The sequence below is a fragment of the Canis lupus genome, chromosome 25, assembly GCF_011100685.1.
Source record: "Canis lupus familiaris isolate Mischka breed German Shepherd chromosome 25, alternate assembly UU_Cfam_GSD_1.0, whole genome shotgun sequence".
Lineage (NCBI taxonomy): Eukaryota > Metazoa > Chordata > Mammalia > Carnivora > Canidae > Canis > Canis lupus.
Window position 1 is genome coordinate 31428475 of NC_049246.1, and position 25461 is coordinate 31453935.

Here is a 25461-nt window from a genome sequence, read left to right on the forward strand (position 1 = left end):
CTGGGTGGTTCAGTGGTTAGGTGTCTGCCTTTGGCCCAGGTCATGATCCTGGGATTCTGGGATCAAGTCCCACCCTGGGTCCCTGCAGGGAGCCTGCTTTCTCCCTCTGCCTATGTATCTGCCTCTCTCTGTGCCTCTCATGAATAAATAAATTTTTTTTTTAAAGTGCAAAACAAAAGATGTGGGGACAGAAGTGCAAGTATAAGAGGAGAGATAAAGCAAATGCACCAAAATGTTTATAACTGGTGACTCTAATTAAAGAATGAATATAGGGGTGCCTGGGCAGCTCAGTTGGTAAGTGCTTGACTCTTGATTTTGGCTCAGGGCATGATCTCAGGCTGCGATGGGCTTCATGCTCAGCAGAGTCTGCCTGAGATTCTCTCTCCCCCTTTCCCTCTGCTCCTACCTCCTCCCCCCACCCCGTGTGCTTTCACTCTAAATTAATACATCTTAAAAAAGGGGGGGAGGGACAGCTCTCTCTTCCTTGAGTTTCTTTTTAAAGCCTCTACAAAGCCTTTCATGGAACCACCTCCCTTGCTTCTACCCCCAGCAAACAGCTCTTTATATTTCACTGTATAGATCTAATATTATCTGTCTGACCCCATTTCATATTTAGCTTAGTCCTAAAACCATGAATACATGTACAATGAAAAAAAAAATGTCAGACTGGACATTTCCCACCTAGCCAGCAGGAAAACCAAGATCTAAGCTGGCACTGTTTCTCTCATACCATTACTGGAGACAAAATCTCCCCGGTACTCTAACTAGGCTATATAAGGGCACTCTTAATTGGGGAAGGAGGATACTTGCCTCTTAAAAAGGAGATATAGGTGGTTTCCATCCCCTCAGCAAATAAGACACAACCAAACCAAAGTTGAAGACTTTATTATTCTGTCACTATTCTAGAACTTAACCCATTCTGGATTAACAACATTTTATCCAATAAGGAAAGCTGAAGTAATATTTTTATTTTTTAATTTCCTGAAGAAATACCTAATGTTAAAAAAAAAAAAAAAAAAGGAAATACCTAATGTTAGGTACAGATGAGGTAGGAAGGAAAGAGCAATGCAATAAGGAGTCAAAAGGCCTGAGTAAAAGTTCTAAGAATTACTAGCTATAGAAGAGACTAACTATCCCTGCATGTGGCCATGTTTCCCTTTTCTCCTTTTAGTAGAAAGGGTACCCTGTAACCTCTTTTCTCCCCAGCAAAACCATACAGAGTTTTAAGGGGTATTAGAGGTTACATTCCTTGGGCTCTCCTAAGGCCATGTGACCAAATTCTGAACAATGGGATAGGAGGGTAAAATCTCCATGTCACATCCTTAAAAAGAAGCTACTTGCCATCCCCTCTTTCTCCCCGCTGTAGGCTGAACACAGGTATGAGTCACATCTGATCATGCGGAGAAGAGCATATTAAACACCAAGACAGAAGAAAACTGGGATGCTGAAAAGTCTCTGGCAAAAGCAGCTTATCCACCTTGGACCACTGTCTACCACTGGACAATTACATGAGGAGAAATTAGCTAATTTTCAGGAACTATTATATGGGTCTTTTACAGCAGCTTGGCCCATAATAGCTTGTATGACTCTGGGTACTTCTCTGGGCCTCATTTTCCTGGTTTACAAAACTGGGAAGAATGGCATCAGTGCTGTAACTTCTTCTTTAGCTTACTATATTTTCTATTTTTTAAAAAAATATTTTATTTATTTATTCATGAGAATACACAGAGAGGTGAGAGAAAGGCAGAGACACACAGGCAGAGGGAGAAGCAGGCTCCATGCAGGGAGCCTCACGTGGGACTCAATCCTGGGTCTCCAGAATCACACCCTGGGCTGAAGGTGGCGCTAAACCGCTGAGCCACCCGGGCTACCCTATTTTCTATTTTTTAAAAAAACAACACAAATATGCACATTTGGCAAAATTAAAAAATTGAAATTTCAAATATTTTTAAATGGGATGACATGTGAAAACACCTTGTACAATTTACCTACCCATTTAACAGATAATTACAAAATGCCCACTAAGCACCAGATACTGTTATAGGCCTGAAACTACTCAACACACTAAGAATAAAGTAGTAAAACAAAAGAAATAGAGTTCATTCACATGTACAACAAAATGTGAGAGGAAGTCCACAATATGCAACCAAACAATAAACAGGATTATTCCAAATAGCAAGGTTGTTTGAAAAAGAAAAGAGCAGAAACACTGAGTTATCTAGGGCTGGCAGGGGAATCAGTTAATTTACACAGGGCCACACAAAAATCTGGGTGAAGTATATTTCAATTTAAAAAGGGCAAGTTCAAGGCCTTCAGCAAGAACTAGATAGTGTTTGTTCACAAACCACCAAGAAAGCCCCAGTACCTTGGAGCCACTAGCAAGCAAAGGAGAAAAAGAACTAAAGCAGGCAGAAGCAGTATGGTATTAAGTGCACAAATGTTATAGTACTAATATCAGGGGGCAAGCAGTTCTCATGAAAAACGGAAAAAACCATAACTCCCTTAATTCTATGTCTTGGCTTCAGGAACAAATGATATTCCTAATAAAAATTATGATCTTAGCTTCCCTGCTATCAGTGACTATAATTTTAGATTCTACTTATATCTTTACTCAGGAATAAATATTTTAATTAATTAAAAGCGATTTTAGGAGTAGAATAAAACTTAAAGCTCATTTAAATCCAATAAAGCTAACACTTTCTCTGATATTTTAAATATATGAACAAATCACACATACACAGTCAACAAATATTTCACGAGCACCTACTATGTATGCCAGACACAGTTGCAAATGCTTTTTTTAACAGTAAATAAAGACCCACTCCTTATAGAATTTAATCAATATATTCCAAAACTTACAAAGGGTAATAAAATTTTTAAAATCTCACTGCTTTTGGCTGATTCCTTAAAGGTGTCTAAAATTTAGATTTGAAAATCCAAGTTAGTATCTTTTGTCATCTGTTACTATACTTGAAAGAATTCCAGTTCTCCAAAACTTAGTAAAAAACAATAGTACAGAACCTTAGAATTTAGATCTAAGAAAACAACCTTACTTTTATATAGAAAAAGAAATATGAATTCTGTGAATTCTCCTGTTTCATGGTAGATAAAGCGATTATCAAATGTTCTGGGACATGCAGGAAACATTAAACATTTTATTGATATGCTTGTTAAAGTCAAAACTCCATTCTTTCTCCACTCTATATCCCACTAAAATGACAATGAGTAAAAACAGTTTAAGACAATAAGAGCAAAGGAGCGTGCAGGAAAAAAAACAAAAGGAAGACAACAATGAATGTGATGGAAAATAGATAACTTACAGAATAAAACAGCAATGCATTAAGGAGTCAAAAGGCCATGGAAGGGGTTGCAAAGGAGAAGCAAGCCAATTCACCCAGCAGACCTTGCAAAGGGCCAGGAAAGGACAACAGTGAGGGATGGTGCTCAAAACACTGCTCCTGGTTAAAACATCTGTATAAGATGCAGGGAAACCCACTCTCAAGAAAGAACTGCTTTACTTTCTGAAGTATCTGTACCAGAGAAGACAAGAGTTGGAGCTGAGGATAATGATGAAGTATCAAACTGAAAGATTAAGTGAGAGCACACTTACTAAACAATGAGCTACTCAGTTATCTTCCTGGCTCCCATAATGCCAGAAGTCAGGCTTGAGTATAAACCCCCCCCCCCCCCCCATACATACTTCCCCCTCAGACAGCAGGCTGGAAGTTCCTTCTCACACTGAGACAGCGAGAGTCCCTGGCTCATCACCTTACTGGGAAGCTGCCAGCTGATTAGCTCTCTCAGTAAACACAGCATTTCCAATCTACTTCTTAGCTCCTCATTTTTTTCTAAGTAGGCTCCATGTGGAGCCCATGGAGGGCTTGAACTCACCACCCTGAGATCAAGACCAGTTAGTGTTTCATTCTTAAATGCTACTGACAACCAAGGATTGCCACATACTATAGTCTGCTGACACAAATAAAAAGGAAGCTTAAAAGAAATGGAATGCCAAGACGAGAAAATTTTTTTAAAAAATTAATCTGCTCAAAAAGAAAAGCTGCTGAAAAAGGAACAGAAGAGTTCTTAAAAACATAACTGGAAATGTAAAAATCAGTAAAGGAGTTGGCAACAAAACTGAAGAATTCTCCTAGAACATAAAACATGTAGAGAAGAAAAAAAAAAAACAAAAACTGGAAGATCTGTGCAAAAAGCCCAAAATCCATATAATAGGAGTTCCAGAAAGAACATAAACAGAGAAGAAACTGGAAGAAATGACTCCACAAGTTGAAAGGGCCCAATCATGACTAACCTGTAGAAGGCACATTCCAAATAGAAAGAAGAGTAAACAGAGTGACATTAGACTTCTCAGATTCAACAATGGACACCAGCAGACAAAAGAAATGCCTTCCAAATTTTGAGGAAAAATGATTTCCAATAACCAGCCAAAGACCTCTTTTCCAGGGTGGCAAGACCTCAAGAACTGTATCACCCATGAAATCTTTCTCATGAAACACTGATGCTGTGCACCACTAAAATGAGGGAGAAAACCAAAAACAGATAAGATATGGGATCCAGGAATAAAGAGATCCAACACAGAAGAAGCAAAAGGAATCCCTATGATGGTGAAGTAAAAATAATAATACAGGAAAACCCAAGGACAACAGCTACCCAATGAACTTAAAAAAAAGCCAGACCAGGCAGCCCGAGTGGCTCAGTGGTTTAGCGCCGCCTTCAGCCCAGGGCCTGATCCTGGAGACCCGGCATTGGGTCCCATGTTGGGCTCCCTGCATGGAGCCTGCTTCTCCCTCTGCCTGTGGCTCTACCTCTCTGTGTGTGTGTCTCTCATGAATAAATAAATAAAATCTTAAAAAAAAAAAAAAAAAAAGCCAGACCAAACTGAAGGATAGAGCTCAAGGCAAAAGTAAAACTGATAGAACATTTGACAGACTTCAATATACCGACAGGAGATTGAGTCACCTGTCAGAAAAACCGAAGGATGATTTAGTGATAGATCCACAGAAAACAAAGCAAATCACTTTAGATTGAAATACCCTAACAGAGAACTCCAGTAAGGGTGTGTGTGCAAGTGTGTTACCTGATTCTTTTGACAATGTAGAAAATTATATTGAAAGGTGCACAAAGAAAACAGCAATGAGGGATCCCTGGGTGGCTCAGCAGTTTAGTGCCTGCCTTGGGCCCAGGGCGTGATCCTGGAGTCCTGGGATCAAGTCCCACATTAGGCTCCCTGCATGGAGCCTGCTTCTCCTTCTCCCTGTGTCTCTGCCTCTCTTTCTCTCTGTGTGTGTCTCTCATGAATAAATAAATAATAAAATCTTAAAAAAAAAAAAGACAACTGAAAAACAAGGTCATTATTAATCCTATAGAGAAAATAATGTCATAGAAGAAAGGATATAATCCTATTCAATACCTGGCAGCAGTGAACAAGTATATGGACATAATAGCATCCATTCTAATATTAGTTTCCTATGGCAACTGTAACCAATTACCACAAATTTGGTGGCTTACCAGTATACAAATTTATTCAAAGTTCTGGAAACCGGAAGTCCCCAAAATCAGTTTCACTGGATTCAACGTATCAGCTAACTCCTGAAGGTTCCAAGGAAGAATCTGGTTTCTTTACTTTCTTAGCTTCAGGAGGCTACCTCTACTCCTCGGCTAGTGACCCTTTCCCTGCAACACTCCAACCTCTTGCTTCTAGTATCACATGTACTACTTCCTCCTTAGATCTTACCTACCCCTCTTTTCCTTGTAAGGATCCTTATGATTACATTTAGGGCCCACGACAATCCAAAATAATTTCCCTATGTCAAAATCCTTATTTTAATTGCATCTCTATTCCCTTGGCCATATAAAGTAAATTCACTTGTTCTGAAGATGAGGATGTCGATCTGAGGGGTAATGGAGGGTATTATTTAGCCTATCACAACCTTAAACACCAGTTCAAACAATAATGGTATAAGAGCAGTAAGAGGGGTAGAACATAATCCAATTCTTGGCTACCATTTACATCTGAGGACATCTAAAATTGATGAACAGCTGTAGGAACACTGTTTAGAAATAGGAAAATAAATACTAGAGGAAATCAGCTGAAAGTCTTGGGTAGGGAACTCAAGGTGATTTACAGGTGAGGGAGACAGAAAACTGTCACTTTACTTTTCTTCATAAGCATTTTGAAATTACTTACTTGTTGAACTATGTACATGCATGAGCTATAGAAATAAAATGAAAATCAACTTAAACTAAAACTAAGATTAGGTGATTGGGGAGGGAAAGAAATCCTGACTAGAGACTGACAAGGTATCTCCAAGACTAAAGAAGCACATAGAAAAGTCACAAAAATTAAAAAGTTAATCATGTATACTTATTAAAAATCTGTTAAAGATTATAAAACAACCTTAAGGAGTGAAGATTTTACTTCCTAAATTCATCTTTTTCACAGCACTAGGAGGGCAATCTATTTTAAAAGGCAAATCACTAGCAAAAATAAACCTTTAAGTATACTATGTTATCAGTCTGAGCTAAATTTGAAATACAAGCACAAATCTAATCTGACAATTAGGGGTGGCTAACTAGTAGTACACCATGATGCTAGCTGCTCTTTAAACAGTATAAAGTTCCCCAGGAGGTGTTTATTCATTTATTGAACAAATGTTAAATGATGTGAGAACAGCAACAGTGAATCTATTCAGTCTGTCTATTCTTTACAGCTGAGTAAAAGAATTAAGATACTACCTACCTGTTCTCCCTTCCCTTAAAAAAGGCTATTAACTGCCTTTTCCCTCAAAGCGTAGAATGTAGTAGAGCAACAGAGCAGCAGTAGCAACATGGCCATCACCAGAGTTAGAAAAGTAAAATCAGGGCAGCCCAGGTGGCTCAGCGGTTTAGTGCCACCTTCAGCCCAGGGTGTGATCCTGGAGACCCGGGATCGAGTCCCACATCGGGCTCCCTGCATGGAGCCTGCTTCTCCCTCTGCCTGTGTCTCTGCCCCCCCCCCCCCCCGTCTCTCTCTCATGAATAAATAAAATCTTAAAAAAAAAGAAAAGTAAAAGCACAGGCTCCGCCTCAGATCTACAAGCAGAATCATAATCTGCATTTTACAAGATTTCAGGGAAATCCATAAGCACTTAAAGCTTGGGAAGTACTGATATCCAGCTGATAGAATTCCTTTGACAAAACACAGCGCACTTCTGAGTAAGGAATCAAAGAGATAGAAGGGTGTTCACTGGTACAATAAAATGTGCTTTCTCTTCAGATTCCTGTAAAATATTTTTAGGGGCTCTACATATATTCATCAGCCTACTCAAGGTCTGGTAAAGGATTCAGATCATCACAGAAACAGAACACTCACTGCCTTAGAGGGGAAGAAGTACAGGACTTCTTAAAGAGCCTCTGCAGTTAAGAGTCTATACTTCTAATGGGATTTTTCTGAGATCACACTTTCAGGTGCCCCCAAACTCCACTCCTATCAGCTAGGGAAAATGGAACTAGTAGTATTAAGGATGTTATGGTTCTTGTGTATTTTGAAAGCCCCACGCTGATGCAGAGTATCCAATCACAGGAAAGAACAAAACAATGGAGAGACCTGAGAATAGGAAAATGAAACAAAAGAATTAAAGAACAAGCTTGAACTTTTTTTTTCCCTAAGATTTTTTTATCTATTCACAAGAGACAGAGAGAGAGAGAGGCGCGCAGAGACCTAGGCAAAGGGAGAAGCAGACTCTGTGCAGAGAGCCAGATGTGGGACTTGATCCCTGAGTCAAAGGCAAATGTTCAACCACTGAGCCACCTAGGCTTGAACTTTTATTGTAAATTAAACTAGTAAATCAAAGTGCCAGACCCCAGCCTAACCCAAATTCTGATGAACCAAATCTTCCTACTTCTGTCTTTGGATTCCCCAAATTCCTAACTCAACAAAGCTAAAGCTGCATTCATGAATGCAACATATATTTATTCAAAGTGCCTATCACCTGCCCCAAATCTCAAAAACTAGTTGATCTTGATTTGTGGACTCGAATAGGCATTCACTCTGTTAATTGTTAATCTGTTGATCATGCATTAAATAACTAAGTAACTGCACCAACTAAATTTTCTGAGCACTAAGTATATGCCAAAACTGAGTACTCAAGTACTTCAATTATTTGAATAACAATGTAAGTACTATTAATTATGCCCATTTGCAGATAAGAAAACTAATAGTTCTCAAACTTTTTTTTCTTAAGATTTTATTTATTTAAAAAAAAGATTTTATTTATTCATAGAGAGAGAGGGGCAGAGACACAGGCAGAGGGAGAAGCAGACTCTATACAGGAAGCCTGACATGGGACTCAATCCAGGGTCTCCAGGATCGCACCCCAGGCTGCAGGTGGCGCTAAACCGCTGCGCCACCGGGGCTACCCCAGATGTTTTTTTCTTACCCTCTGCCTTCTACTGCCTGCCAAAAATGGACAAAATCACTTCATTTAGAAAGACTTTCCCATCTACTCTAGACCCAAATTATGTTTCTGAGCTTCCATACAACTTTGCTCAGTTATGGTGGTGAGAGGGGGTAGGGGTTTAGCTATTACAAATGAATAAGAAAAGCACCCACAAAGAATAACAAAGGACATGAACAGATTCTATATACTTAAACATGTTCAAACAAGTGAAAAAAAATTGTACTGAATGGTAATATTGTGCTAGACATTGTCAACAGATCAGGAAATGGGTAACTCCTATTCACTGCTAACATGAAAATCAACACCAACTTTCTAAGGCAATTTAGTAATACATTCTTTAAGCCACAAAAAAGGTCACATTTCTGACCAGCAACTCCACTTCTAGAAATATACCCTAAAGTAGTAAGATTCTCACAAGGATGTTCATCATAAATTTACAGTATCAAAAGCTATTGCCCAAATCAAGTAGAAGAGCCATTTATCTTCTTAGATGTTAATTCGGGGAAAAAGCATTATAAAAAACTACACATGTAACGCTAATTTTTAAAATACATATTCACAGCAGAAAAAGAACAGATCTATGTCGAAATGTTAATAGATCTTATCTAAAAATGCTGAGATTATATATGATTACTTACGGTAATCCTCCTTTGTTTCTGGATCTTTTTAAAAAAAAACAAAAACAAAAACATTTTATTCATGAGATACACAGAAGAGAGAGAGAGGCAGAGGCAAAGGGAGAAGCAGACTCTCCATGCAGGGAGCCCGATGCGGGACTCAATCTCGGGTCTCCAGGATCATGCCCTGGGCTGAAGGCAGACACTTAACCACTGAGCCACCCAGGCATCCCACTTATGGTAGTTCTCAAGTCAGAAGAACCAAGGCTCAACCTCTGGCTCCCCCACTTACCACTGTGTGACCCTGATCAAGTTACTTTATCTAATTCTTGATTTCCTCATCTACAAAATGAAAATAATAAATAATACCTATCCTCAGAGGCTGGCTGTGAAGATTAAATGGTAACGCACGCAAAACACTGGTTTGGCAGTTACCTAAGTTTCTTGAGTACTTTTTTTTAAAGATTTATTAATTTTAGAGAGAGGATGTGTGCACAAACACAGGGGTGATGGGCAGAGGGACAGGATGAAGGAGTAAGAGGAGTAAGAGTCTTAACAGCAGACTCGGAGCTGAACCCGATATAGGGGTTGATCCCACAATCCCAAGATCACAACCTGAGCCAAAATCAAGAGTCCAACACTTAACTGACTTCACCACCCAGGCGCACAGCACTTACTTTTAAAATATGTTCATGTTTATATGGAGTTATTTTTCCTTAAATAATAAAAATCCTTAATATTAAAGAAATACCACAGAAGAATTTGATGAAACTGTATTAACAGCAACCTGAGCAGTGCAAAAATCATGACATAACAAAATTTCCAAGCAATCTGGTTCAGAATCAGAGATGGTGGACATCTGAACAAAATTTGCTAAGTATTTACTGAGTAGTCAAAAAGACACAAAAGGAGAAGGGGAAAAAAAGACACAGTAGGTCTTTAGGATCTAGCCTACTTTATAATATGTAATTTAGTTATAAATCATCACCTGAAAAAAAAAGACCTAGTCACTTCAAACATCACATCAAGCACAATAAGATTCAAATGGAGAAAATGCAAGGTCTACTTTAATGAGGGAGTAAGAGACAGACTTCAGGTATCAATGGACCCAAATTATTATTTTTAAAGATCTGGATACCTTAGACATTATTACTTCATTATTACACATTATTTCATAAATTTTACTTAGCTGTAGAGTCTACTAATTGTACATCTAGATGCACATCCCAAACACATACAACTTTCTCAGCAACTCTTCCAGACTACAGCTATAGAAATCACAGGACAGGGAACACCTGGATGGCTCAGTGGTTAAGCATCTGCCTTCAGCTCAGGGTGTGATCCTGAAGTTCCAGGATCAAGTCCCACATTGGGCTCCCTGCATGGAGCCTTGCTTCTCCCTCTGCCTATGTCTCTGCCTCTCTCTTTCTGTGTCTTTCATGAATAAATAAAAATATCTTAAAAAAAAAAAAAAAAGCTGAGAATCTTATTAAAAAAAAAAATCACAGGACAGTTAAAAGAAAATGGTAGCTACTTAGGCAATTCATTAGATCCTCTCTAAGATAAGTCCTATACATACTTTGCCTATCATGGATCTCTGGAATGTATTTCCCCACTTTCAAATAAAATGCTAAAACATGCTCTGTTAAATTAAAAACATGCAACTATGAAACACTTCTGAAACCGTATGTAAGAAATTTGTGACAGTTATCTCTAGGGACATAGAACCTGGGAGAATGGGGTTAAGAGGGAGACATACTTTCACTCTATACCTCTTGCACTATTTGGATTGACAATCTGTAAGTGTAAGTAATCTAAAAAGTTTATTTACTATTATTCGTTTGTCAAATTCAGTGTACAATTCAGTATTTAACTACATTCACAGAATTGTGCAACCATCACTAATTCCAGAACATTTTCATCACATAGTTAGAGAAATGCTGTACCCACTGGCAGTCATACCCACCCTCCACTGGCCCTACCAACCACTGATCTATTTTGTCTTGATAGATTTGTCTCTTCTGGATATTTCACATAAACAGAATCATATAATATGTGGTCTTCTGTGACCAACTTCTACAACTCAGCATACTGCTTTCCAAGTTCATCCATGTTGCAGCATGTAACAGCACTTCACTGCTTTCTATGGCTGCATAATATTCCATTGTGCAGATACACCACCACCTTTTCTTTATTCGTCATCAATTAACAGACATTTGGTCTATTTCCACTTTTTGGCTATTATAAGTAATGTCGCTACAAACATTCATGTAAAAGTTCTCTGAAGTATACACTGAAGAAGAGAATTGCTGGATTATATGGTTAAATCTATATTTAACTTTTTAAGGAACTGCCAAACTGATCAAAACACATAGGATAGAGGGAAGAGAGAAAAAGGCTTACAGGCTACCACATTTATCTGGAAAGATCTCCAATAATTTCATTAATAAATTCAACTCACACCATTTAAAACCACAGAAAGACAGAGTCGTGTCTTAGAAAAACTTGAGATACGTGTGATTCTTTCACATTTAACTCCATGAACAACCAAGTATTTATACTATAGCACCATCTCAATATCAAAAAGCATGTCAACTTGGGAGAAAGAAAACAATTTATTACTCACATTCTAACATCACTTGTAAATTTTTTACATAGGATTAGCCAAGACTCTCCCAGTAATGAGGACAGGTTAATACCAGAAGTCAGAAGGTGTGATGGAAAAGGCTTACTGTAATAAAATTGACCCTCATAATATACCTAAAGTGAAGGATATATAAAGCTACGGCCTCACATTCTCCACAGCACTGGGTACTCAACATATTCTTGCTGACTTGTGGATAAGTTAAGTAAGGTGTCACCTTAGTTCTCTGCTCTTTCCCTATGAAAACCAGAGATTTGGGTTTTTAGTCAAATAGTATTTTTAAAAACTGAACCACAGAAAAGCAACGTGGAAGCCTAAAAAGCAGACAGAATAACTCACAATCTTAGGTTAACATTGCACAACTTTGAGCTTCACTGTCCTGTCCTTGGGTACAAAATGACAATAATGTCAAAAAGACAACCTTGATCATTCCTTATCTACAATTTCATTACAAAGAAAAACAATAGTTACCAAATATTCTTATCACGATGAAGATTTTGCTTAATTAAAACATGAAATAACATACTGGTTGTCTTCACTGTTAATATAAAGAGGCTTACAATAATGAAATGTGATTTACAAAATCCATGGGATTTTCTATTTTTAAACTAGAAATTACAAAACAAATGAGGTAGAACTTTGGTCAAAAACTTAGACTCTGTTTAACCCTATCCTGAAATAGCCTACAAAATAAAGTAATCCAGTTCTAGTTTGAAAACTGCTAATCTGGGATAAACAGATATGTAGCACAGCAGTACCAATCTGTATTATCATCTTCTACTCTGGTATTTTCATGTTCTATCCAGGGCTCTGTCCACCTCCAGTCATTTAAAGGAAGCACTTCTGCTGTTCCTTCCCACAGAAACCCCAGTTATATATAAAAAGAGTTGAAGCAACCTAAATGTCTATCAACGCATGAATGGATAAACAAAATGTGGTATGTACATACAACATAGTATCATCCAGCCTTAAAAAGGAAGAAAAACTTATCAAATGCTACAACATGGATGAACCTCAGGACATGAATAAGCCACCCACAAAAAGACAAATACTGTATGATTCCATTTGTAGGAGGTATCTAAAGTAGTCAAATTCATAGAAACAGAAAGCAAAATGGTGGATACCAGGGGCGGAGGAGAGAATGGGGAACTGCTAAACAGGTCCAGTTTCACTTTTGCAATATGAAAAGTCTAGAGATAGCCTCACAACAATGTAAATACAGTTAACGCTCGAGTGTATACTTAAAAATGGTTAATATGGTAAACTTTGTTATGGGTTTTTAACAATTAAAAATGTTTTAAAATAATTTTTATTTTATAAGCTAAGAAGCATTTTGCTTGAAGAATTGGTTCTGCCACTAAAAAAGAATCATTTCTCCTTTTATGTCAAGGGGGAAAAAAGACTAGGAGCAATCCCTTTCTCAACTACCAGGTCCCATAACCATTTTTGCATGCTGCATCCCTAAAGAATTTGACAAGAATTATTTACTGCCTACAACCTTCCCAATCTATATGCCAACAAGAATGTATTCAAGATTCCTCTTATGCTACCTTAAAAACACATCTATTGCAGACCCATAGGACTCTTGTGGTAAGCTGGAAAAAATAAAGACAGGTAACACCAAGAAGGTTCTATCTCCACTTTCACACAAAAGAGACTTGACACCCTACCTACAATGCCAGGTTCTAAAAGTTAACATTTTCCCAGATCTTTAGAAAACTTAGAAAATTTTCTCATCAATCTCTTTTATCTATACTTTGGTTTCTCTCTTATTATGGGCTACCGAAGAAGTTTAGATTTCTTCTGAATTAAGTATAAAACAAAAAACTGATTCAAAACCCAATATATTCCTCTAATGATTTTACCTGTGGTTAAAGAGACAGAAATTTTTAATTAAAAAAAAAAAAAAAAAGATGAGGATATACTAAAGCTGTCAAGTCCAGTATCTTAGAAAAGATTCATCCTTCTAATATCATAGCAGGAACACTAAGTACTAAGAGGACTCCTAAGAAAAAAAATACAGTCCAAAAGCTATTATTTCCATATAAAATATCCTCAACTCTTCCAAATTTCAGCAGGCATATAACCACAGGCAAAACTTTAGGTTAAAGCAGAGGTTTTTAAATAGGGTCACTGGTCTATGAACCTCCTTGAACTGGATAAAAGAAATAATTCAAAGGTTCCAGAAGAGAAAATCCCAACTGATATTGAAACATTCAAAAAGGAAATCAACGAAAAGAAACAAAAAATTACAAAAGCATAACCTCTTTTGTATAGCGACTTATAGAAAAGCATTCCATCATGATTTGCCAAGGATTCCACATATGACTCAGGCAAAGACCTGGGTGACATTTTAATTAACGACGAAGATTAACTAAATACGTTAAAAATAATTAGTTGTTTCTTTTTTAACAAACCTAACATTTAAACGCATATGGGAAACTGGTGTAGCCAGTTTTAAAAGGCATACATACAGTACTTTGACAAGTGTTCTCTAAAGGGTAGAAAAAGAGCCAAAAAAAAATACTGAAAATATTAAGCAATAAAAGGCTGATACTGCATTCTTAGAATGGGAAATTCAGCAACTATTTTAAGAATTATGCTGTATTTATTTATTTATTTATTTATTTATTTATTTATTTATTTATTTATTTATTTATTTATGATGGGGGGGCAGAGTGCACAGGAGGAGGGAGAAGCAGGCTCTATGCCGGGAGCACGACATGGGACTCGATCCCGGGACTCCAGGATCGCGCCCTGGGCCAAAGGCAGGCGCTAAACCGCTGAGCCACCCAGGGATCCCCTATGCTGTACTTTAAAGTAAAATTTAGGGGTGACTGGCTGGCTCAGTCAGAAGAGCACGCGACTCCTGATCTCAGGGCTGTGAGTTTGAGCCCCACAGAGTGTAGAGATTACTAAAAAATAAACTTTAAAAAAAGTAAAATTTAAAGAAAACAGTCCTCTTTCCCTTTCCTCCCTATAGTAATTAATAGAGTTGGGAAATAGAAAATTACAGTGCCAATTTTATGCCTTTCTTACAAGAAAAAAAAAAAAAAAACACACACACACATCAAAGTGCTACATGTTGGGCTCAAAATAAAACACAATTCCAAGGTCACCAACTCATTTCAAAGAACCAGGCAGCAACCAGAAATGGCAGCACACCAGGCTCTAAGGAACTCAGTAATCCTACAGTAAGTGTTAATGTTAACTGGACTGAGCAGATAGTGGGAAATGCCCTAAAAAAAAAAAAAACACCTTTTAGATCCAAAGTATTTTGACAAATATAGTATGTAATCTCTGCAAGGGAGGTTAAGTTTAAAAATAGGTATTTTAAAATCCTAAAAGTATCCTTCCTTCACCAAAATCACCAGATGAAAGAGCTTAAGGTACATCTAATTTGGTATCTAAAGTGAGGGAATAGGCTGAAACAACAATATCGAGTCACAGGAAATATCACTTCAGATATTCATGCACAAAAGCAGCATACTGCTCTGATCACTTATCTTGTGGTCTGTGAGACTTTTTTAAAGCATTAATACAGTGAAACCTTTGACCAGACTAAACCAATGGCTGTCAGCTATTTCTAGAGGGCAGTGATTTCTTTACACTTAAAATCCGAGGACCCCAAAGGCCTTACAAATTTTAAAATACTTATCAATTTAAAAATATTAATGATAAACCCTACACATTAACAAAAAAAGATGAATGACTTTACCCTCAGCAAAAAATTAGCAAGAAGAATGGCACTGTTTTACAATGCTGCAAATCTAATGTGTGGCTGAAATGAAAGACACCTAGATTTTGACTACTACACTCAACACACTCCACTGCACTGCATTGGTTAAATATACAAAGAAAATCCACCCTCATTCAGGTATGTGATTGAAAAGGTAGGAGTATTTTAATAGGCTTTTTAGGCAGTATGGATATTCCTTTGATACTATACCCAAACTGGACAAGTGGTAGTTTCTTAAAAGTTTGTGGAATCTGAAACCATTGTCTGTTACATTAATATCCATTGCTGTACCTTGCACTTTTACTTATGCATTTTTTTTTTTACCATCACAGGCATTGGATAGTTGTGAAACACCGATTCAGAGTCATCCAGATATTCAGAGCTTCCAAACGTTGATACATTTCATTACATTTCATCAAAAATTACAGTCATTAATACTACTGATCTCATCTGAAAAATCTTTAAGTATTGGGAAGTTATCCAACTCAAGATGATCAAAACATGTTTTCCAAAATTCTCACTTTTGCTTGAAAGCTCAAATTCCATCATGGGCAACAAAGACTGTGTCCATTGAGGCAACAAATTCACTGTTCATTTGAGAAGATGTCTGCTAAATATCCAAATCTGAATAACCATCCCTTGTCAGTAGTTCTAACAAAAATAATGTTCCATGAAAGGAGCAGATAGCTAGTTCAGCTTAATACCCAAATAAGCACACGAATGCTTTTCCTCCAAACAACACGTATTCTGATCTGTAGCAGAGTGCTTTGGTGTACCTCATTTTGTCACACAGAATGTTTAACACACATGTAACTCAAAGAGTCAAGATTTAATAAAATTAGTTTTTACTGCTTCACCAAAAACATTCATATGTAAAACTGGCATTTTTAAACTGCTGGTACATGGTATAGATTACCATGACTACTGGGACCATTTGGTGCCAAAGACTTGATTCACACTAAGACACCAGCAGCTTTACCCACATTGCTTTTGTACCAGTGCTGCAAATATCAACATTGTCAAAAAGGCAAATATCATATTAATATACAAATAGTTTTGACTTCATACACCTTTTGAATGAGTTGAGGAGTCACCAGACCACACTCTAAAATAGCTATTTCGATAATAGTTATGGACTCTCGCTGACTTATGTACAAGTATACACAATACAACTTTACATACAACCTCAGAAGGTTTATAAAGCCTGTACAGCCCAATTACAGCACATCCTATCTTAAAATATCTGTTAGAAAAATCCAGAAAATCTCCAAATTGAATTACTTCAAAACAACCGCAATCCACTGGGCATTATAAGTAACTCTGTTATAAACAAGTCACATTCCAACAACCTCAAACACCTTCACATTAACCAAAAAAAGTAGCAAGTTTTGAAATAAGTAAAATTACATTAGGGAGATTAAAAGGAAAATTAAATTTGAAGTATGAATCCTAGGTTCCAACACCTGCTCAAAGACACACAGTTAATAAATTAAACTTCCAAGTCTGTAATATGGAAAAACAGCATCTACTTATTTCACAGAGATTTTGTGAAGTTTAATGAAACATATAAAAAGCACCTAACGTATAAAAAGTACCTGGCACATAGTTAAACACTCAATAAACTCTGGCTGCTATGACTACTTAAGATGACCAGGCCATCTCTTCCTCATACTGACTATACAGTGGTAATAATCAGATTCAATTATTTACTTTTAAAAAAAGTAATAATTTAGAAATTACCAAGACTTTCTCTTTACTTCTACTAAGAAAGCAACTTGTGGATCCTTGATTGCTCAATTATAATTTCCATTATCACTTCAGGGGAAAAGAGATCATAGTTGAGGAGATTAGCTAAAATATCTATGTCCAACTATTCAATTTTCCCATTTAATGACATAAGAAACTTAAAAATATAGCTTAGTTTTCTTTCTGCAATTCAACTAAACCAGGCATATACCGATGCAATATCTTAAAAGAAAAGAGGATACTGCCTAATACTAGAGAGTCATTCACATTATTTAATGAGCAACTTTACACTAAGTGATTGTATCACATGAGTATGAGACTTCTATCAGTAATACCAGTGTTAAGAGCAAGGAGGAGTGTCACGTGTGATACAAGAATGTTAAATGAGGCCTCTACCATGGGTCATTAGGTTTTGTTGTATTTTGAAATCTGCAAAAAACAGGGTTCTACAATTTTTTCCTACTGATTGGTCTTAGTGCCTAAATCTAATATGCATACCACTCTAAGAAACACAGAACACAGATGATATTAAATTCTTTTTATATTGTAGCATTAGACATTTAAAACCATTAAATTTAATGTGATATCCCAAAAACTGTTTTTCACAATTTTATTTATTAGGTCTTTATTTGGGGACTACTTACACTCTACTACTGAACTCCCCCACCCCAAGAAAATCAGTCCATTGGTCTAAATCCTACCAAAAATAAACAAGATCAAAGCATTGAAAGATGCAATACATATGGATCCAAGTTTCATAAAAACAAGGTTTTATGTAATAAAACCATATCCTAAAATAACTTCCTATAAAAAAAATTAAGGTTAAATAATGGAGATAAGGAAATACATACTTGCATTAAAATATTATAAACTTAAAATTAATACTTAATACTCAACAATATTGAAAATTTACATTAATTAACCATCTTGAATGATAACAATTGTTCCATATGTTTACAAAAATTACACACTTCAGATTATCCACATGTATTTGAATTTTTAATATTTCCACAACTAAAACTTAAGCAAACAATAGATTACTAAGTATTGGTGCTGCAAAAAAAAAAAAAATTAGGAAAAATTATTTTTGTTTCACTTTAAACACTTTAAACTGATGACCTTGGTTTTCTAGTTTGTTGAATCCTGATTATAAAAACAAAATCAGTAATGTTTCTACTGCTAAATACAAAGGGCTGGAAAGGGATCAAGTGATGTATAAAAGGGGCAGCAACGGCCATGGGTTGATGATGCTGGGTGATGGAGGTTCAATGCACTATTCCACACATTTTCTGTAATGTTCAAAATCTCCCATAACAAAGTGTTTTTTAAAAAACGCAAATATAGGGCAGTCCAGGTGGCTCAGTGGTTTAGCGCCGCCTTCAGCCCAGGGCCTGATCCTGGAGACCAAGGACCGAGTCCTACATCGGGCTCCATGCATGGAGCCTGCTTCTCCCTCTGCCTGTGTCTCTGCCTCTCTCTCTCTCTCTCTGTCTCTCATGAATAAATAAGTAAAATCTTAAAAAAAACAAAAACACAAATATAAAAAATAAAAATACAAAATGCAAATACAAAAAAAACTAGGCAAATTAAAAATGGGCAATTATTAGCTTTAGGACAAATGAACTGGTACACGAGGAACAATGTAGTCTTGGTTCAGCAGTGAACATGTGCATGCTCCTAACAATGTAAGCACCAACTTCTAATTTAACCATACTATATGTTAAAACATTGGGGCATGGGGTTGATAAGGGGAACAGCTTAAGCTTCATCTACTAGAGAGGAAAGTCACCTGGTTATGTCTAAAATGGATGAGAAATATTAGTATCATTTCACTCACAAAAAAATAAGCACCAGGGAATACAGTTGAAAGAGTCCAATATAATCGTCTTTAGAAGGATGAGGGAGGATTAGGGAGTAGATGAAGGTAGGGATTGCCAGTTTTCACTCTAAACCCTTTTTTAATACAGTATTGATTTAAACACACGCACACTCTTTTGGGGTGAAATCTAACAAATACAGAAAATCAAAAATCAAAAGAAAAATGTCCAGGGGGTGCCTGCGTGGCTCAGTTGTTGAACATCTGCCTTTGGCTCTGGTCGTGATCCCAGGGTCCTGTGATCGAGTCCTGCATCAGGCTTCCCACAGCAAGCATGCTTATCCCTATGTCTCTGCCTCTCTCTGTCTCTCATGAATAAATTAAATATTAAAAAGAAAAAAAAAAAAGAAAAGAAAAATGTCCAGGATAATCAGTTAATCAGTACAACTGTCACCCAGTCAGGATACCATCTCCATGAGGCTCCCAGACTCCCTTCCAAGAACTCCCTTCCATCACTTAAAGGTAACCACCACATACTGGCTTTTATAGCAATTATTTTGTAGCTTTTCTTCAGAGTTTTACCTACCAGTTTAGTATGTGTCTCTAAGGCTATGGTTTAGTTTTGAATGTTTTCTGAACTATGTGTCATTGGAATTAAAGAATATGTGTAAAATATACATACCATCCCCACTTTGAGAAGAAATCCTTAGTAGCCTTTAAAAACAATTGCCCAGTTTTCTCCTTCTCCAACTCTTATTTGCCATAAGTGTTCAAAAAAATAACAGCTAAATCCTTATAACACCCTTACTATGTGTCAGGCTTCTGCTTTATGCATATTAACTCATTTAAAAATCACAAAAACAACACCATAAGATTTTATTGTGATCTTAATTTTAGAGAGGAAAATGGCACAAAGGTGAGTTAATTTGCCCAAGATTACAAAGCTAGCAGAGGGCTGAGTAGGATTCAAACTATGTGGCCTAGCACCAGTGTCTGTAACTACGCACTGTCTCATGAGAGCAAGTAGTCAATAAAGGAAAATTTTCAATTACAGAATATGATAAAATCTTATTACCACTACCACAAAGATTAAAAGGAAAACTGCAGGACATGAGACTGAGGGATAGAGATTTTAGTACCTCCCCTTCTAGACAAGTGACTATACCAAAGATAAACCACTTCAAGTGCCTAAAGAGATGTGTGCATAGAATAAGTATCCCAGTAAGAGCCTACATTGGCCAAAGGTCAGAGTATTTGGTAAAACATCAAAATTCTTAATTCTGCAATATACTTAATGACAAATTGAGCCTTAATTAAGTCCAGTAAAGACTTCTTTCTAAATTCAGTCCCCCAAAGAGCCCTTTATCTCCCACACAATTTAACTTTTTTTTTCACACAATTTAACTTACCAGTAGTAATAACATTGGACTGTTTCTTTCCTAAAACAACTTTGAGAATTAACAAGATTAGAGTAAAAGAACAACAACAGAAACCACTCGTTTGTCACCAAGATAAAAACTTCTTTCCATTACACAGCTGTATAACATCAATCCGGTTATAAAGCCTGCCAAGTGGATACATCCATGATTTTCAGAAGCATATCACAATCCTCTTTTCAACGTATCTCTTTCCCCCTTCAAAGCCTCATAATATTAACACATTCCTTCATTCAACAAATACTCAACACCTACTATGCACCAGGCATTGTTCTAAGCATAGCAGCTTGTATAGGATGTTCTGCATAGAGCACAAAGATGCATTAGTCCTGCACAGTGTAACAGCAAAGGTTTAGGATAAGTAATAAATACAAAGCACTATGAAGAAAGATTTTTTAAAATACTTCCAAAAAAGGAAGATGAATAGAAGAGTTACAGATGTGACTTGAAGAATTCTGATAAAAGCAATAAATTGTGGGAGGAGTGTATAAGGCATTCCAAGGTGGAAACAGCAAAGACCCAATAGTAAGACTGTACAGGATTTGAAGAACAGCATCCATTTAGCTGGATCATAAACCCTCTTAGCAGATGAACTTAGAAACAGGGGTCATACTGGTGAAACACCTCATATTCTAGGCTAAAATACTTGAATGTAATTTATAATCCTGGGGAAGCAGTGACCACTGAAGATTTCTGAGGAACATAAAAATGGGATAGCATTTAAGATTAACTTAGAAGCAGAACAGAGGACAAGAAGCAGGAAATCATTTAGGAAGTTACTGCAACCTGGATGAAAAATACTAAGAACCTGAACTAAGGTGACAGTGGGTATGGAAAGAAGACTAAAGCATTACAGAAGTAAAAATGGTATGCTGTGACAGCTACTGCATGTAGGAGGGGAAAGACAATTTGGAGCCTTTGATGGGAAAGAAGCTGCAATGCATCATTAACAGAAAACAGGCAAGCTAAACTGAAGATTTAGCTAGATGTAACCTGTTTAGAGTTTACAGTCTAAAACAAGAGGGGAAACATATTCATCCTATTTAAGAAAAGCAAATCTTCCCTTAGTAACATAATAGACTATGACATGCAAAACTACAGTATGCAAAAAAAAAAATTAAAAGTAAAATTTGAAAATTAGGTGTTTAATACTACAGCAGCATAAACAGAAGTACTAGAGTTAAGTCATGTTTTTACTAAAATATACATACCAAACCTCAGCATGTTAAGACACTAGGAATGCACTCACTATATGTTAAAGTGTTATTTAACAACCTCAAAAAAAAAAAAAAAGTATTTCATCAATCAGGAGCAAAATGTAGCTACTAAGTATCAGCAGAAGAAAACTACAACTGATTCCATCATACATATCACAAACTATCATTTGATTCAGTTAGGTAAGTTTAGAACCACCAATTTCTTCTAATTAAATAAAATCTATGTGGTCTCTCTGCCTACTTAGTTTAGCAAGTAAACCATGAGCTCCTTCAGGGCAGGGTTTATGTCCCAGATACTTGGCAGCCCCAGTGCTCAATATTTAGGAAGCTCAACAGATCTTTGATATAAAAAATAAATGGAAATTAACCCAGGAATAGTTTCCAAGTATATAGCATTCTCATAACGAGTATTATACAACAGCACAGAATAAATGATACAATATCTGAGTGCCTAATATTCAACAGGTAATGGAATTATAAAATGAGTAACACGAGTCCTCTTTTGAACTTAAAGGATTTCTCTCAACAAGTCAACCACCACAAGCTTCACCAGAAAACCTTGATTTGCACTATTTGTGTGACCATAAGTGAGTCTCTTAACTAAGGCTTCTGATTTCTCATCTGAAAAAGATGAGGATTCAATAGAAAAGAAATGTGATACTGCTCTGTAAAGTATCACAAGTACAATGTATGCCAACTGGCTCCAAAAAGGACACATCAAGCTGATCAGACACTTCACTGAGAATGACAGAGACACAGGCAAATCCAAGCATCTGACTGGCTCAACACAAGCCATCATCCTACCATCACCTGAGGAAATCCTCAAAACAAACAGTACTGCAGACAGTAGGTCAGAAATAGGATCTTAAAAGGAGGACAATACAACCTAAAGAGAGAAGATTTGTAAACTTTCACTAGACAAATTTTTTTAAACTAAAAGGACATTTTAATTCATTTTAGTTTTGTTGGGAAATTCCTACTGTAATTCAAGACAGAATGCCATTAAAATCCAAACTTTATAAATATTTCTGAACAATGAAATGACACAACTACTTTATGGGAAATAATGCCTCCACCACCTTAAGACCATCTCAAATTAAGTGCAAAACTGTAACATTTCAAAACTTTTTAAGTTTTTGAAATACACTAATAAAACAAATTTGGCAAAGAATTAAGACTTAAGTACTTCAACTGATCAAACCCAGCTTCTAACTGCACAAGAATAAGCTCCCCAGAAGCCATGCTATATGTCTACAGCACTGTTGCTTCCTCATCCATCTAAATTAATCCTTACAAGACAATAAAATGTATCATTTGAGCCAGCATTTCTTCACAGAATGTCAACACCACACTTTGAAAGTATGCCAGTTAAACACTAAAAATCTTACCCAAAAATGAATGACAGTCATTCAAAAATGTTTCTGAGCTAAACGTTGATGACGCCTATTTTAACACGATTATCTAAAACTGACGTACGAACATGAAAATGCATCACCACTTATTTGTACAGGAAATTTACAGTCAAGAAACCTTTACCATATGAACCTTAGATTTTTCTTGTGACAAGTTTTATATACATCATCATCTAATGCTCCTTTCACTTAATAGAGATAAAAAATGATACAAGGTATTAATAATAAGGGTATTATTAATACAAGGTATTAAAAATAGAAGACTGAATGTCTTCCAGAAGAAGGTGACTTTTAAAACTGTTCCTCCATTGGTCAGACAATAAACGCAGTATATTCTTAAACTAGCTACAAGGAAATCCTTCAATAATCAAGATTCTGAAGATTCCATACTCAAATTTTGCATTATTCAATGCTTTCTTACCTTCCGCTACATCATCATCTACTGCTCCTTTCACCTGAGAAAAACACCACTGAATATCATTCCCTCCTCCAGCTCCTGGAAAAAGAAAACATACCAATTAAAACTGAGTTCTGTTCATGTTTACTCTCGTAAACACAGAGATGGTATCCATGGTTGGCATGATACTAATAGCCTACTACTGCCCACACATACAACCACAACCAGCCCAGAGCACTAATTTGGAAGAAGGTTAGTCTCCAATAGTTGGTACTGCATTAAAAAAAAAGGGGGGGGGGGGGGAGAGAGAGATTCCAGGTATGAAATATTTAAAGGCCATGTGCTACCATTAACATTGTGCATGTGTTCAAAACTTCCATTTGCCCTTCCCTCAAATACAGGCAAAAGCCTGACAGTCACTCAAGACCTACCAGAGAAAAGTAAATACCAAAAGTTAAGACAGTTTTCCTTTAAGTTTACAAAAACCTGCAGAAGGGTTAATAAGGTTAAACTACCATAAAACATGGAACGAAGAGAAAACTTCAGGAACATTACTGCCTGGGTGAGGAGTAATGATTCATATGAACCCAATCGCCAAAGCGCACACACAGCAAACACAACAACACTCACCACCCATTTCTTTGCATTTCGTTACCAGCAAATCACTGGCTCCAGACAGGAAAAGAAAACGAGAAAAAAAAAAAAAAAAAAAACAATGCGGGTGTAGAGACTGTCAGAGGAAGCTTGCTCTGCCTCCCTTCACCTTATCCCTCAGAATCCAAAGGACCTTGCAAACAATTTCACTAGTTGGTCGTCATCTTGTGCAAAAACAATTTTAATTTCATTTAATCATTCAACAAGGCCAAAGAGCCAACTTATTTACAGCAAGACGTTAAGTCCAACCCAACACACCTCAACTTTTTCTTAAAGGTCTTATCATTTAAAGGTTCTTATCTTGGGAGAAGCATGAAAAATTGATTTAGTCCCTGAATGTTTCTATTTCGCTCCCAAGCACTGGGGAGGGAGGAAATGTCCTGGTTCTATGGGGGGGGGGGGGGGGGGGAGGGAACGACTGAATCAAGCTCTAGAATTGGTTCTCCTAAAAGAACGAAGACGTTCAGCGACATCAAAACGTATTTAAAAAAAAAAAAAAAAATCATCCTCAAAGCAATCACCTTTCTCTTCCTTCACCTTCCTTCCTTGCTAAATTTTCCAAGCTGGTTTTTCTGTATGCATCCTTTCCCACCCACCCCCCCCAACCCCCGCCCCGCACCGCACCAGGCTTTTACCTACATCTCTCTCTCCTCTTGGCTATTTATAACACTGAACTCCACAACTATTTTAACTAACTCTACGAAACCCTTTTGGGAAAAGGACATCTGCGCAAAAAAAAAAAAAAAAAACTAACACACGAAAACGCAAAGTTTAAATTACATTTTTCATGCAACTTGGGGGGTATGAGGGGGCCCTGCACTCTTTGGACACGAAGGGTGAGAAACGAAAGGGAACTAGTTCGAGACCAAAAAAAAAAAAAAAAAAAATTTAGGTTCATGGTCTCAAAAATAGACGTACCTACCCACAGTTGCAAGGGGGCAGGGGAGGGGAGGGGAGGGGAGGGGAGGGGGGGAATACACATAGGTCCCCATTGTATTTTAACTTGTAAAGCACTCTTCTCAGGGCAAAAATACATTAATATAAACACCCAGAAGGCTTGCAGCAGGGGAGGAAAAAAATAGGAATTAAATGAAGGAAGGGCGCTTAAAATAAGCCCCGGGGAGCGGCGGGGGCTGGCCGAGGAGGGGGGGCGAGGGGAGCGGGCCCCAGAGCCGGAGGGCCGAGTCGGCGCTCGCCCCCACCCCGCCCCACCCACGCCTTACCCCCGGCTCGCCGGCACACTCCCCACCCCCACCCGTGCCGAGCCTCCAGCCCTCGCTCCGGAGCCCCGTCGCGCTCACTGCGACCCCCGCCCCCCCACAGCCCT

The 25461-nt window shown here is 37.2% G+C and overlaps 1 protein-coding gene across 4 annotated transcripts in view; it reads right to left on the reverse strand.

The window, feature by feature from the left end:
* Positions 1-25461, reverse strand: part of PPP2R2A (protein phosphatase 2 regulatory subunit Balpha) — a 145688-nt gene that overhangs the window by 59614 nt on the left and 60613 nt on the right. For 3 of the 4 annotated variants that reach the window (XM_038573766.1, XM_038573767.1, XM_038573769.1), the window contains one exon: positions 23505-23579. In XM_038573766.1, coding sequence (XP_038429694.1) covers positions 23505-23579 — 75 coding nt within the window. Of the gene's footprint in view, positions 1-810; positions 874-23504; positions 23580-25461 lie in introns of those variants that run through there. The other variant, XM_038573768.1, reaches the window with a different exon arrangement.